We start from the raw sequence: 14,715 nt of genomic DNA, 5'->3' as shown, positions 1-14,715 counted from the left end.
TTTCAGCCTTCACTGCCACTGATCCCAATATAGCACCATGATTACGATTATATCCACCTTGGTGGGTGTAATGTATTTGCTTCATGGATTCTTTGCTTAAGAATTCATAGCAATATATTGCTATTAAGAACTAGTTGGTTTATTAGCAAAAGGTTCAACAATGACACTACACATTACCAGTTCATCCATCAGGCTCACAACCACCTGCCTAATCGTAGACCTCCTGAACCCAACTGGCCGGGGTTTTATTGAGTCTTGTGAACATCACATGACTGGCTAAGCCACTCACAATTCAACAGCTCTATCAGCCTGTGAGCATCCTCACAGGTGCATACATTACAGGGATTATTTTTCAAATATGACCGGGTTCTGGCAGTGGGTCGGAGCTGTCTTCACTCCAAGTGGTGGAAAACACAGCAAGGAGTCCGAGCAACAAGGTTAAGAGATAAACAATAGGGCCAGCTGTGTGTGTGTGTTGTGAATCAAAACCTTAAGTAATTTTTGGGGGGCATTACTTACCATCTGAGGGGTAGGCGTTTGATATATTCGGGTCCTTTATTGCACACTGAGCAGACAAACAAATAAAATCTGGAAAAAAAAATGGAGAACAGAAAATGCAGTCATTTCAATAAGTTACCTGTTATGAATGGATGTCTTATTAATGGGGATGTTGGGCTAAAGGAAACATTGCTGAAGGACTGACGCCGTTATTAATGTGCAAATCGGCCAGCAGGTCCAGGGGATTAAGGGATATGCCGTGAGTTGCGAAACTCTGGATTTGATGGTCGATTAAAGCTGCTCACCATTTGCTTCGTACAAACGGTATCTCACCCTTAGCCTCCCTGTTAATTTTAAGAACTTGCTGGATTTTCACATTAATTGCCCGTTAAACTTGCCACAGAAAGTTAATTCTAGTAACTAATAGCGCAAGTTCCCTTTTAATGATGTGATAATTGTTAATGTAAATAAGTTTCCCACATTACAACAGTGACTACACTCCAAAATGTACTTCATTGGCTGTGATGTGCTTTGAGAGGTCCAGTGGTTGTGAAAGGCGCTATATAAATGCAAGTCTTTCTTTCTTTTTTCTTTCAATGCCAATCAACCTCTCTGGCCCAGAAAGTGAACAATTTAAACTGTTCAATCTCATTCCTTGAGCTAATGAATTGTTGGAGATTGTTTAAAAAGTCAAATTTAACATTTTAAAATTTTTTCTCTTTGTCTTTTTTTTTACTCTCTCGTCATCCAACCTTCCTTTCTCACTCTTTATTTCTTTTTCTGAACCTGATTTGACTCCAAGTCACCCTCCTTTCCCATTGTAGCTCTTTCTTTTTCAATCCTTAAATCTCATTGGTTGAGGAGATATAATGTTGGTCTCGTCGTTCAATGAAGTCCCAGTCCGGCATGGACTCGATGGGCCGAATGGCCTCCTTCTGTGCCGTAATGGCTCTATGCCCTGTTGCCCTCACCGTGCCGTTATCAGCTCGCACTCCAGCAAGTTACGGTGCAAAAAAAAATTGAGCTGAAGGGAGCAGGAATAAGTCGGACTAACGGCACACACCGTGACATCCCCGCTCTAGCAAGATCTGGCCCGAAGTCTCAGAGAATAGAAAGCGTTGCAGATTTTGTGTGAAAGTTAGGACTGAGCTGCCTGTTTGAGATACATCTCGTGGACAACGCAGCACCTGCCACACATTGAGAGACGCACTTAAGCAAAAAGCAATATGTGAAAGTCATCCATGTACTGAAACATCTGAGACACGGGCTGATGAGGTCCGTGAGTAAACAGAAAAGGGGATTTTTTTGCACCCCCGCTGCACATTAAAAAGCTTCTCCTGGAACAATGATACTGAAATTCTAAAGTATGGTTAATCGAAAAGTGTGTATGTTTGGGATTAAACCAACTCACACCTGCAGAGTGCAAAGAAATGAGCACCATCTACTGGTCACTGTTCGTTACCTTAAATTTAAACAGTTTCAGCAATACTAGTGATGAATGACATTATTCATTGTCCCAGAGGGTTATACAAGAACACAACAGAAACTCAAAGATCCACAATATGTTACAACTAGCCTACCACCTATAAAGAAAATTCAATGCACAACCTACTATATGCATGTGGAATAAAGTAACCGTTCTCTGACTGCCGTCAGTGGGCAGGGTAACTATTATAGCCATTGATTATACAACGACATTCTACTGGTAATCCTCAAAGGCAGCAATACTGCCTTAATGAGGGGTCCTGCAGGGTTCCTCCAACACTGTGTGTTACGGCAGCCACTATAGACAAAGTCCGCTGGGGAGACCATGACTGGGTCTGCCATTTTAGGTCTGGTGGCGGATGGATGCAGACGCACTGCTGGCCTGGATGAAGACACCCCCCCCCCATCCTCAGCATCAGGGAATGTTGTAGGAAAACTCCAAACTTTTAAGAGTTCTAGTCAAGCCAAATTTATGCTTCACAAAGTGGGTGCCCACTTTCATTAAATATGTGTGGAAGTAAATATTTGGTCATTCAATTTTATTTTTAAAAAGCAGCAACCAAAAGAAAGGTGAGATAAACTAGCCAAATGTGTGCCTTTGGAGCAAATACAGATGTGCCAATCTCACACAAGCAATTAGTTAGCACCAACAGCAACTAGAAGAATAAATTGCATTTCATGTAGGAACAGTGAAGTCTTAAGGTCCATCAAATGCAGTCCGGTTGTCAGTGAAAGAATGACATTTCCCCCGCACACCCCCTCATCCATCTCGCCAGTTTATCAGTTGTCATTACATTATCAAAATGGCTGAATGTGATCAGACCTGTCTCCAAACATCATGGCTTCATTCAGACACTGAGTGCAGGCTTCGTGAAACCATTGCTTACATCTGCAGCACTGAAGCATCTTCAGGTACCACCTGGTGTCAGAAAATAAGAGGAATCATATTTACATCAGCGAAGTACCAGCACATTTACAATGTAACATGTCAACATATTTTAACCTTTCCTGGATGATAGCTGCACACGATCAGTTAAGAACAATTTCTACACAACAAATAAACTCCTGTAGACTAGGCAATGAGAAATCTAGGAAAGAGATTGTCGGGGCATAAACATTGCACAAGACATTTCCCTGGTACAGGTGGTGGAAAATCTCATTTCTAATTTCAATGGGATTTTCAGGAATGTATTGAGCATCCTCAGTCTCTTCCCTTCTCCCCCAAATACCCCCATTCCTCTTGAAGACTCTTCCTCGGATATATTTCCATGGGTGCCGCACACCCCTCTAGTACCTCACCCCAGTGGCTATTCTCCACACGTGAATCCAGAAATTGACCATGAAAAGCACCATGGCCGGGGCCAATCCCACAGTCAAACAAAGTCCACAGACTTCAGGGGATCCTTCCAGCAATGGGCGACAGTCAGGAGGAATGTGATCCCTGACAGTTTCCCCTCTCTAAGCCAAGGCCAAATGCAGCACCTCAGCAGCAGATGTCCCAACAGAAATTAGGGAGTGAATCTGGCATCTTCTGGTCTGTGTGCCTCAGTATCTTTACCCACCTGCCTACTAAAGGGAGTTTGCCATACTAACTTAATGGAAATTGGAAGCAGAAATACCATGATTCACTAGGTCATTAACACAAACCAGAGACATGTTAAACGTGTCAAAGCACTACACTATCATGCAGACAGGATCTTGCTCTCTGATGACCTGTCACTGTAGAGGAGCACAGTGCCTAAAAACAGGTGAGACTTCGTTTCACCTGTTCACAAGCTTGATTCCAGAGATGAGGGGGTTGACTTATGAGGAAAGGTTGAGTAGGTTGGGCCTCTACTCATTGGAATTCAGAAGAATAAGAGGTGATCTTATCGAAATGTATAAGATTATGAGGGGGCTTGACAAGGTGGATGCAGAGAGGATGTTTCCACTGATGGGGGAGACTAGAACTAGAGGTCATGATCTTAGAATAAGGGGCCGCCCATTTAAAACTGAGACGAGGAGAAATTTCTTCTCTCTGAGGGTTGTGGATCTGTGGAATTCGCTGCCTCAGAGAGCTGTGGAAGCTGGGACATTGAATAAATTTAAGACAGAAATAAACAGTTTCTTAAATGATAAGGGGATAAGGTGTTATGGGGAGCGGGCAGGGAAGTGGACCTGAGTCCATGATCGGATCAACCATGATCGTATTAAATGGAGGAGCAGGCTCGAGGGGCCGTATGGCCTCCTCCTGCTCCTATTTCTTATGTTCATTTAATGTTCCTTCCTATCAAATCACCTTCATTATGGTGTAAAGGTTCAGGAGCACTGCAACTTGGTGCAATATATAGTGATGGATTCTGGTTTATGCTTGTGAAGTCCCGCATGGTGGGCTCGGGTCTAAGTTGTGCCAGTCGATGAGTTTGGGGGGGGGGGGGGGCGGGGGTCAAAAGATCTGAGGAAAAGTCTACCTGTGCTACTCTCACCGGGATGTCTCCTCGTGACCGGTCAAGGAATAGTATATGGCACCAGAGGTGGTGGGAGACAAATCAAGAGAGGTTTGGGGTGGGAGGAGTTACAAAACAAAACCATACAGCAGATCTTACTCTCCGGGTCCCCCACAGTAACAGTAGCATTGTTGCAGATTAGTTCTGTGCAGAGAATCCCAGTTCAGTTCATCCATGTTGTAGGGTAAAACCCGTTTGACACTCTGCAAGGCTTTAGCAAGTGGTCCCTTTTTCAAAGCACCTCCTTTCTGTTAAAAAAACACAGAAAAACAAATCCAGTGTCATAACTGCAGCATCAGTATTCATTCCGTTGCCAATAGAAGCTTTGTACAGGACCAGCAGTTGCTCATTACAAATAGAGTGCGCATTATAGTTTCCTCGGTGCCTAAATCTAAGTTCGGTAACTGCTGAACCAGCCCAGACTGTAGGGGGGCGAAATTGCCCTCTGCCCTGTTTGGGTGGATAATTTGAATTAAGTGGTGAATTACCGCCAGTACAGATGGGGCAGGGAATAGAGGGAAATTGGGTGCTTTGGTTTACCACAATGAACGGGGCGATGTTGAGGGCGGCAGAGAGTCGGGAGCGGAGCGCAAGGCAGGCGGTGTCATCAGCACATCAGCATCCCTCCCCTTCACTTCACTTAAAGGGGAGGGGCACTGCCAAGCCTATGTCATGCTCACTGGTCCACCAGGAGGGTTTCGGCCGGGCCAAGAGGAGTTGCTGGGTTGCATGTTGGCGGCAGCTTCCCGTTGCGCGAAGCTGCCGGGGGCACCGACTGGCGGCAGCTGCGCTCCCGCGGGGCAATTTCTCTCGCGAGGCGGAAAGGGGTCGCCAACGGGCGGAAAGGGGTCGGCGTGTGGCTGACAAGGGGTCGGAGCGCTGGGCAGAAAGACGGGCACAGCGGAAACCCGTTTCAAGTGGATGGGGTGACTCATGCGGAATTGCCCCCAGCCCGGGGGCAATTCCGCATGAGTCATCCCATCCACTTGACCCCGGTCGGAATGCCTTTCCGCCCCATTAGGTAACAGGCCTTAACAAAAGGGGCAATTCATCCCCAGGAGCTTTCTCCACAGCCTGTCATTCCCCACTGACCATTAGGTGTGTAACCCCGCTGGCTCAGGTGTTACCTCAATCTCAAAGTTACTGGTGAATACAACCTGCCTGCAAATGCTCATTGACACCGCTGCATCAGGCTCTCCTGTCATGTCGGTGAAAACAGGCAGTGAGGCTCAGAGTGAATCACCCAGGTAAGGTTGAAGTATTAAGGTCTAATTATTTTTTGGGGGTGTTTCTTTTAGCAATTTTTCAGTTGCTCCAAATTCGCTGCTTTATCGACCATTTCCTTTTTTTGCAGGTAGTGCATTGGTCAATCTGAAAGTGCCACATGTGCACCTGACTCACGAGTACGATATTTGAGTCAAATAGCAACAAAACACAACTGAACGAATGGGGAAACCAACCAACAACAACTTGTATTTATATAGCGCCTTTAAAGTAGTGAAACTTCCCAAGACACTTCATAGGAGTATTATGAGATAAAAATTTGACACCGAGCCACATAAGTAGAAATTAGCACAGGCGATCAAAAGCTTTGTCAAAGAGGTAGGTTTTGAGAACCGTCTTGAACCCGAGGCAAAAGAAGGCACGGCCACCAATGGTTGAGCGATTACAATAAGGGATGCTCAAGATGGCAGAATTAGAGAAGCGCAGACATATCAGTGGGTTGTGGGGCTGGAGGAGATAACAGAGATAGGGAGGGGCGAGGCCATGGAGGGATTTGAAAATAAGGATGAGAATTTTGAAATCGAAGCGTTGCTTAACCGGAAGCGAATGTAGGTCAGTGAGCCCAGGGGTGATGGGTGAGGGCAGCCGAGTTTTGTGTCACCTCTAGTTTACGTAGGGTAGAATGTGGGAGGCCAGCCAGGAGTGCTTTGGAATTGTCAAGTCTAGAGGTAACAAAGGCATGGATGAGGGTTTCAGCAACGGATGAGCTGAGGCAAAGGCAGAGAAGGGCGATATTACGGAGGTGAAAATAGGCGCTCTTAGTTATGCTGCGGATATGTGGTCGAAAGCTCGTTTCAGGGTCAAATATGACACCAAGGTTGTGAACAGTCTGGTTCAGCTTCAGAGTGAAGTTGGGGAGTGGGATAGAGTCAGTGGCTAGGGACCGGAGTTTGTGGCGGGGACCGAAAACAATGATTTCAGTCTTCCCAATATTCAATTGGAGAAAATTTCTGCTCATCCAGAACTGGATGCCGGACAAGCAGTCTGACAATTTAGAGATCGTGGAGAGGTCGAGAGAAGTGGTAGTGTGGTAGAGCTGGATGTCATCAGTGTACATGTGGAAACTAACACTGTGCTTTCGGATGATGTCGCCAAGGGGCAACATGTAGATAAGAAATAGGAGGGGGCCAAGGATAGATCCTTGGGGGACACCAGAGGTAATGGTGCGGGGACGGGAAGAGAAGCCGTTACCAAAGAATGAGAGAAGCATCTTAAAACAAAAATATGAAAAAAGAGAAATAGCAATTAGCTGCTATTTGACCTCAGAATATACCGAACACCTTTTAATTGAACTCAGTTAATGCCTATAATCAAGTCGCGCAAAAAACATTTTCATTGTTTATCAACGTTCAAAGACACAGGAAGTTTTCCAGCCCAACATCTTCTCTCATCCAAACACCACCAAAGAACATGAACTGGTCATGTTGTTTGTGGGACCTTGCTGTGCACAAATAGCAACAGTGACTGCACGTCAAAAGTAATTAATTGGCTGTGAAGTGCTTGGGGACACCCTGAGAATGTGATAAGGCACTATATACATGCAAATTCTTTCTTTCTAAAGGCTGATTTCGACATTTTTTGGTTCCTCGGAGAGTGGGTATGAAAAGCACACCATATAGTCCGTGTGCTGTTATAATCGCTGTAGGGTTGATGTGCACCATGGAAAACCATCAACATCTGGGATGTATGCAGCATAACAATTGGCCAGCAACTTAACAATATTTCTTGCTGACATGTCAGTTCAATTCCTTTTTTCTTCATGACCCACACCAGCCTTCTCGAGACTTGCAAATTAACACCAATTGTTGTAAACCTTTCCCAGAATCCTATATTCCATATAATAACCAGGACTTCATGATTATTCTTCCCTCAAAATGATGCATTATTTATCTTTCAGGCAATCTGAATAATCTTATAAACACGCATTTGTAGTTTTAATAACATGCCGACAGTATTGCGTAAGATGGTAAACAGACGTAGGTACGAGAACTGGTCTTACCCTGACAGCCAATGCAAATATACACTGCCGACAGAACCACGGTGAAGTGGATGCATTTGTTGTGATATCTACTTTGGGATTGTGGCATTGCTGATGGTAACCTAAAGAGAAACAAAGTTTTATTATTCAAATTGAGTTTATATTACATTTGGCAGCAAGAGACAAATTATCTGCAATCTGGTATCACAAGTGAAAGTGCAGTTGTAACAAGTAAACAGCCTTCGTGAGGAGATAAATAGGAACTTAATTGTTAATTCTGTGCTCATCAAGATGAGGGGGTGTTTTTGCTGGGAATGGAATACTTTCCATTTCGGGGACCCAGTGACAACAATCTAGGTCAGATATAGCATAGTGAGATGTAGAGTAAAGCTCACTCCAACAAGGCGCCTCATCATCAGAAGACCACCCAGTGTGACATTTTCCGTTTCTTATACCAGTAGTGAGAGATTGCTGAACCAGTCCTGGATGGTGCTGAATTAGGAACAGTTTTGGACTGTGGGCCCATGCGTAATAAGAGTTGGTTCAAAGTGCCCCAACTCATTTCACAGATGACCCTGACAGTCAGCTTACAATTTAGCTTTGGAAACAAAGCATTAACCTCCTTCAATCCCTCTTCCTCTTTGAGTAATTCATTAAACAGCTGGTGCACTCCGACATTACTGTCACTAATGCACTAGTTTATTCAGAAATACATTATGAACTTACATGACAAAATTAATAGGGTAAAATAATAAGCTTATTGAAACAGCTTTTTGTGTTCTTTATCGACATTAATAATCTTCAGTGGATAAGATAGGGGTGTCATCTCTGTATAAAACAGAGTCTCTGACATAAATGTCAAGAAATTTCAGTAAATTCATCTTTTCAGTTAAAGTGCTCTTTTACAGTACAAGGTAACAAAGCAATCCGTAGAGTACCAGGAATAAAGACCTTCAGTTAGTGGAGCGACTAGAAAATCTGGGATTGTTCTCCTTCGAGCAGAGAAGGTTAAAGGGAGAATTAATAGAGATGTTCAAAATTACATCTTTTTGATAAAGTAAATAGGGAGACACTGTTCTCATTGACAGGAGGGTCAGTAACCAGAGGACACAGATTTAAGGTAATTGGCCAAAGTACCAAAGGGGCGATGAAGAGAAATGTTTTTATTCAGTGAGTTATGATCTGGAATGCATTGCCTGAAAGGATGATGGAAGCAGATTCAATAGTAACTTTCAAAAGGTAATTGGATAAATATTTGAAAAGGATAAATTTGCAGGGCTATAAGGAATGAGCAGGGGAGTGTGACTAATTGGATAGCTCTCTCAAAGAGCTGTCACAGGCACAATGGGCTGAATGGCCTCCTTCTGTGTTGAATGATTCGATGAGTGGTATGCTAGTGTGGAGTGTTAGTGTGTCCAATTCTGCGCAACGTGAGTTTCTGCTCTTAGTCTGGCCGCAAGTGGCAGGCACTGAGAAAAGGCTAGCTTCCACAGAGAGAGAACAGAGAGAGAAATAAGGAGAAAAAGGGAATATTGCAGGTAGATTCAAGGAATGAACTCCAGCACTGGAATATAGTCTTAAACAAGAGGAGAAAATAGATAAAATAAAAGGAATAAAATGTTAGTGATGTGAAAGGACAGTAGCTTATGATAAATAAATTCTTACATGAGTTCACATGATATACGAAGCGCGTCCAATCTATTTTACATTCCTGATGCCATATGAACATATTTGAATTGAAATATTTTACAGCCCTAATACTGTTGCTCTGGCACTGCTCACAATGCAACATCCAATCCCACAATGCGCAACAAATAAAGTTCAGCAAACAAAATTGCAAAATGATGAAAGGTTTTGTGATGGTAACAATGAAACATTGTTTCCAATGGTTGGAAAATTGGCAAGATAGGGCCATAGAGCGAAGGGGGAAATTTGGAATATTTGTTTTTCACACAGAAGGTGGAATGCTGTACCAAAAGTGGTTCTTGAGGCAGATGATAACATTATGGAAAAGGGAAATGGATGACTACTTAAAAAGGAAGAATATAAAGGGATACAGGGAAAGGGCAGATTGGAGTAAGTAGCTCCAGTAAGTAGCACAGGCGGAATGGGCCGAATGTTATGTAATGTTTTATGATTCAGTGACACAGTGATATCTCTCAAAGACTTATAAAATTCTGGCTACACTATAGAGACATGTTATACAGTGTCCCTGATATTGTTGGAACCACAGTCAATTAAGCAGTTACAAACCTCAAGGATTGCATTTATGAGAAGGGGATGTTAATCACACGAGTTACAGGTGTAGTAGCACAAAACAAAACTGCGAGCCGACATTATTGATGATGTGGTAAATCCCATATTATAGTCACTACCTTGCAGTTTGTTATTGCAAAAAGACTAATAAATTGATCACAACCTTTTTCACATCGAAATATATACATGAGAAAATAATGTTAAATGAGTGACAACTGGCCTTCAGTCACTCAGCCGTGAGATAATTATAATTTCAAACAGTCTCGGCGTGCACCTGGAGCCTTACAGCAGCCAGTCATACAACGAATGGCATTTCAACAGTGCAGCTTACATCATAGATCGGGAAACATCAAAATGTGTTAGATTGAGAAGAATATTATGTATCATTTATTAATCAACATGTGTTTTCCCTGGGCCTGTTTAAGGGTTTTTCAAATCTCTGGATGAAATGCCTTAATAGCGCGCCCATCACAAAGATAGCGAGCTTCACTTGAGTTTCATTCCTCCCAATTGCGTTGTGTTATTTGCTCTGACTAGGCAGTGCGTGGCACGGAATGTAGTACGCTTTAAATGTTACGTGTCTGTACTGCATCTGCTTCATCGGCTCTTGCTTAAGAATTCATAGCAACACACTGCTATTAAGAACTAGTTGGTTTATCAATAAAAGTTTAACAATCAACCTACACATTATCAGTTCATCCACTAGACTTACAACTGTATACCTCATCGTGGATAATCTACACTCAACTGACCGGGGTTTTATTGAGTCATGTGAACATCACATGACTAGCTAAGCCACTCATAATGCAACAGTTCTACAACTATTTTGGATGGAACTTTTAAATCAAATACCCGCTTTCAGTAAGGGCCCCTCGAACCCACAAATTACCAAATTAACTGGGAACTTTACCAAATTAAATTAAAATTCTGTTCCCGGCGGGTGATGATGCACTCCAGCCCACCTCTCGCGGAAGGCCGTGAGCGTACCGATGCTCCATCTCCAGGGACACCCTGGCGCGAACGTAGCCATGGAAGAGAGGCAGGCAGTTGGGCTGAACGACCCCCTCGACTGCCCTCTGCCTGGTCCTGTTAATAGCCACCTTGGCCAGGTCCAGGAGCAGTCCACAAAAACCATGCCAAAAATTGCTGGTCACAGGAATGTGGGAAGTGAGGACCTTGAGACAATCACTACCACTAGGGGGATAGTGATGGACAGGCTAATGGGACTCAAGGTAGACAAGTCCCCTCGTCCTGATGAAATGCATCCCAGGGTATTAAAAGAGATGGCAGAGGTTATAGCAGATGCATTCTTTATAATCTACCAAAATTCTCTGGACTCTGGGGAGGTACCAGCGGATTGGAAAGCAGCTAATGTAACGCCTCTGTTTAAGAAAGGGGCCAGACAAAAGGCAGGTAACTATAGGCCAGTTAGTTTAACATCTGTAGTGGGCAAAATGCTTGAAACTATCATTAAGGAAGAAATAGCAGGACATCTAGATAGGAATAGTGCAATCAAGCAGACGCAACATGGATTCATGAAGGGAAAATCATGTTTAACTAATTTACTGGAATTCTTTGAAGATATAACGAGCATGGTGGATAGAGATGTACCGATGGATGTGGTGTATTTAGATTTCCAAAAGGCATTCGATAAGGTGCCACACAAAAGGTTACTGCAGAAGATAAAGGTACGCGGAGTCAGAGGAAATGTATTAGCATGGATAGAGAATTGGCTGGCTAACAGAAAGAGAGTCGGGATAAATGGGTCCTTTTCGGGTTGGAAATCGGTGGTTAGTGGTGTGCCACAGGGATTGGTGCTGGGACCACAACTGTTTACAATATACATAGATGACCTGGAAGAGGGGATAGAGTGTAGTGTAACAAAATTTGCAGATGACACAAAGATTAGTGGGAAAGCGGGTTGTGTAGAGGACACAGAGAGGCTTCAAAGATATTTGGATAGGTTAAGCGAATGGGCTAAGGTTTGGCAGATGGAGTACAATGTCAGAAAGTGTGAGGTCATCCACCTTGGGGAAAAAAAAACACAGTAAAAGGGAATATTATTTGAATGGGGAGAAATTACAACATGCTGAGGTGCAGAGGGACCTGGGGGTCCTTGTGCATGAATCCCAAAAAGTTAGTTTGCAGGTGCAGCAGGTAATCAGGAAGGCGAATGGAATGTTGGCCTTCATTGCGAGAGGGATGGAGTACAAAAGCAGGGAGGTCCTGCTACAACTGTACCTGGAGTACTGCGTGCAGTTTTGGTCACCTTACTTAAGGAAGGATATACTGGCTTTGGAGAGAGTACAGAGACGATTCACTAGGCTGATTCCGGAGATGAGGGGGTTACCTTATGATGATAGATTGAGTAGACTGGGTCTTTACTCGTTGGAGTTCAGAAGGATGAGGGGTGATCTTATAGAAACATTTAAAATAATGAAAGGGATAGACAAGATAGAGGCAGAGAGGTTGTTTCCACTGGTCGGGGAGATTAGAACTAGGGGGCACAGCCTCAAATACGGGGGAGCCAATTTAAAACCGAGTTGAGAAGGAATTTCTTCTCCCAGAGGGTTGTGAATCTGTGGAATTCTCTGCCCAAGGAAGCAGTTGAGGCTAGCTCATTGAATGTATTCAAGTCACAGATAGATAGATTTTTAGCCAATAAGGGAATTAAGGGTTACGGGGAGCGGGCGGGTAAGTGGAGCTGAGTCCACGGCCAGATTAGCCATGATTTTATTGAATGGCGGAGCAGGCTCGAGGGGCTAGATGGCCTACTCCTGTTCCTAATTCTTATATTCTTCTTATGTTCTTATGGACCTGCCCGCTCCCCTCCGCACAGGATGCCCAAAGATCAGGAGCGTAGGTCTGAAGTGCAGCCAAATATCGAGGAGCAGCTCCTTCAAATAATGGAACAGAGGCTGCAACCTCACGCACTGAACATGAACATGGAACACGGACTCCTCCAGACCGCAGAAATTGCAGGCGGCCTAGGAGTCCATGAACCGACTTAAAAACTTATTGCACAGGACTGCCCAGTGCAACTCCCTCCTGGCCAAGTCCCCAATAAATAAAGGGGAAACTGCCTCCTAGAGAGCACTCCATTGGGGACCCCCGCCTCTTCCGGACGGCAAGATGGTGTGCAACAGCTCTGCAACTATTTTTGTAGAAAACAATCGAGTGCCCCCTGATTAAATGGGGGGTCACACTCCAAAACCTTCTCAGGTTCCTCCTGTTTATTTTCCCCTGAGGGCACCAAAATACAAATGATACAAGTGTCCCCTGGCTAAAAGGCGGGGGGGGGGGGGGGGGCACTAAAACCGACAAACTTAAACAAATTAAACTTTTGACATGGTTCAAATTAAAATTTGGTCGCTGGGGGTGATGATGCACTCCAGTCCCTCTGGCGCCCAACAGCTCTACAACTATTTTGTTGTAAACAGAAATCAAGTGCCCCCTGATTAAAGGGGGAGGCACACTCCAAAAACTTTTCAAGTGCCCCCTTGTTTTTTTTTTTGAGGGCACTAAAACACAAATTATACAAGTGCCCCCTGACTAAAAGGGGGGCACTAAAACCGACATAATTAACAAATTAAGTTTTAGACATTAAAATCAAAATAAAATTTGGTTGCCGGGGATGATGATGGTGGTGGTGGGGGGAACACTCCAAACACTTTTCAGGTGCCCTTTTTTTGTTTTTTTTGTGGGGTTTTTTAGGGCACCGAGAGGCAAATTATACAAGTGCCCCCTGACTGGGGGGACACTAAAACCGGCAATAAAAACAAATTAAACTTTAAAACATCTAAAATCAAAGTAAAATTTGGTTGCCGGGGGTGATGATGCACTCCAGTCTCTCCGGCGCCCGACAGCTCTTTTAGAGGAGACAAAATACATTAGATCAAGTGCCCCTCGATCTGGGGGACACTCCAAACATTTCCCAAGGCCCTTTTTTTGGGGGGGGATTTTTTTGTATTTTTGTAGGGGGTTTTTTTTGTGTGTTTTTTTTAGGGCATTAAAATTCCATATTTTACAAGTGCCCCCTATAAAAAGGGGAGGGGGACACTAAAAACCCTGGCAATTAAAACAAATTAAACTTTAAAACATAAAATCAAATTAAAATTTGGTTGCCGGGGGTGATGATGCACTCCAGCCCCTCCGGCGCCCACCTCTCCAACAGCTCGACAAACCTGTGAGCATACTCACAGGTGCACACTCATTCTTGGCCCAATTTCCTGCTCTGAAGCCCTTGCTAATGTTGCTCTGTTATTGGCCTCGAGGGCACTTGCCAAAAAAATGGTGCTGGTTGACACCTTCCAAATCGCCTTCTCTCCCACACTGGGCTGCCTCTGCTCAAGAGGGGTTCTGGATGAGATAAGAAACTCCCTCTGTGGCGAGCAGGCTGCCTATTGTAACAGGTGATGGGGATAGATTCCCTTTTTGCTTCTATTCCCTTTTTCATACATCCCGTATTTCTTTTGTCGGCCCTGAGCACTCTCAAAGGGGATTGTTAACCATGCCTCTTACCTAAGCCGCACTTGCCACAAATCAAAATTTCATTGGGTGGTGTGGATGTTTTCTCCGAGCATATGTTACACCTTGGCTCTTCTCCTGGAACACCAGCTGTTTAAAATGAAAATGAGCAGAGAACGTGGAAATCTTGGCGAAAGAATCAAATGTTACACAAAGTAGACAGTCAAACAAGAAATAAATAATGTTAATATATTTCAAAAG

General features: G+C 43.9%; 1 protein-coding gene across 1 annotated transcript in view; it reads right to left on the bottom strand.

Annotated features, from left to right (window-relative positions):
• Positions 1 to 14,715, bottom strand: part of phf19 (PHD finger protein 19) — a 53,428-nt gene that overhangs the window by 24,997 nt on the left and 13,716 nt on the right. Inside the window, exons 4-8 of the mRNA XM_070862601.1 lie at positions 14,509 to 14,604; positions 7,753 to 7,853; positions 4,569 to 4,717; positions 2,807 to 2,902; positions 520 to 588 (exon numbers count right to left, since the gene is read on the bottom strand). Coding sequence (XP_070718702.1) covers positions 520 to 588; positions 2,807 to 2,902; positions 4,569 to 4,717; positions 7,753 to 7,853; positions 14,509 to 14,604 — 511 coding nt within the window. The remainder of the gene's footprint in view (positions 1 to 519; positions 589 to 2,806; positions 2,903 to 4,568; positions 4,718 to 7,752; positions 7,854 to 14,508; positions 14,605 to 14,715) is intronic.

Source organism: Pristiophorus japonicus, chromosome 20 (genome assembly GCF_044704955.1).
Source record: "Pristiophorus japonicus isolate sPriJap1 chromosome 20, sPriJap1.hap1, whole genome shotgun sequence".
Taxonomy (NCBI): domain Eukaryota; kingdom Metazoa; phylum Chordata; class Chondrichthyes; family Pristiophoridae; genus Pristiophorus; species Pristiophorus japonicus.
Note: the sequence above shows the minus strand (reverse complement) of the source record. Positions and strands in the feature narration are given on the sequence as shown.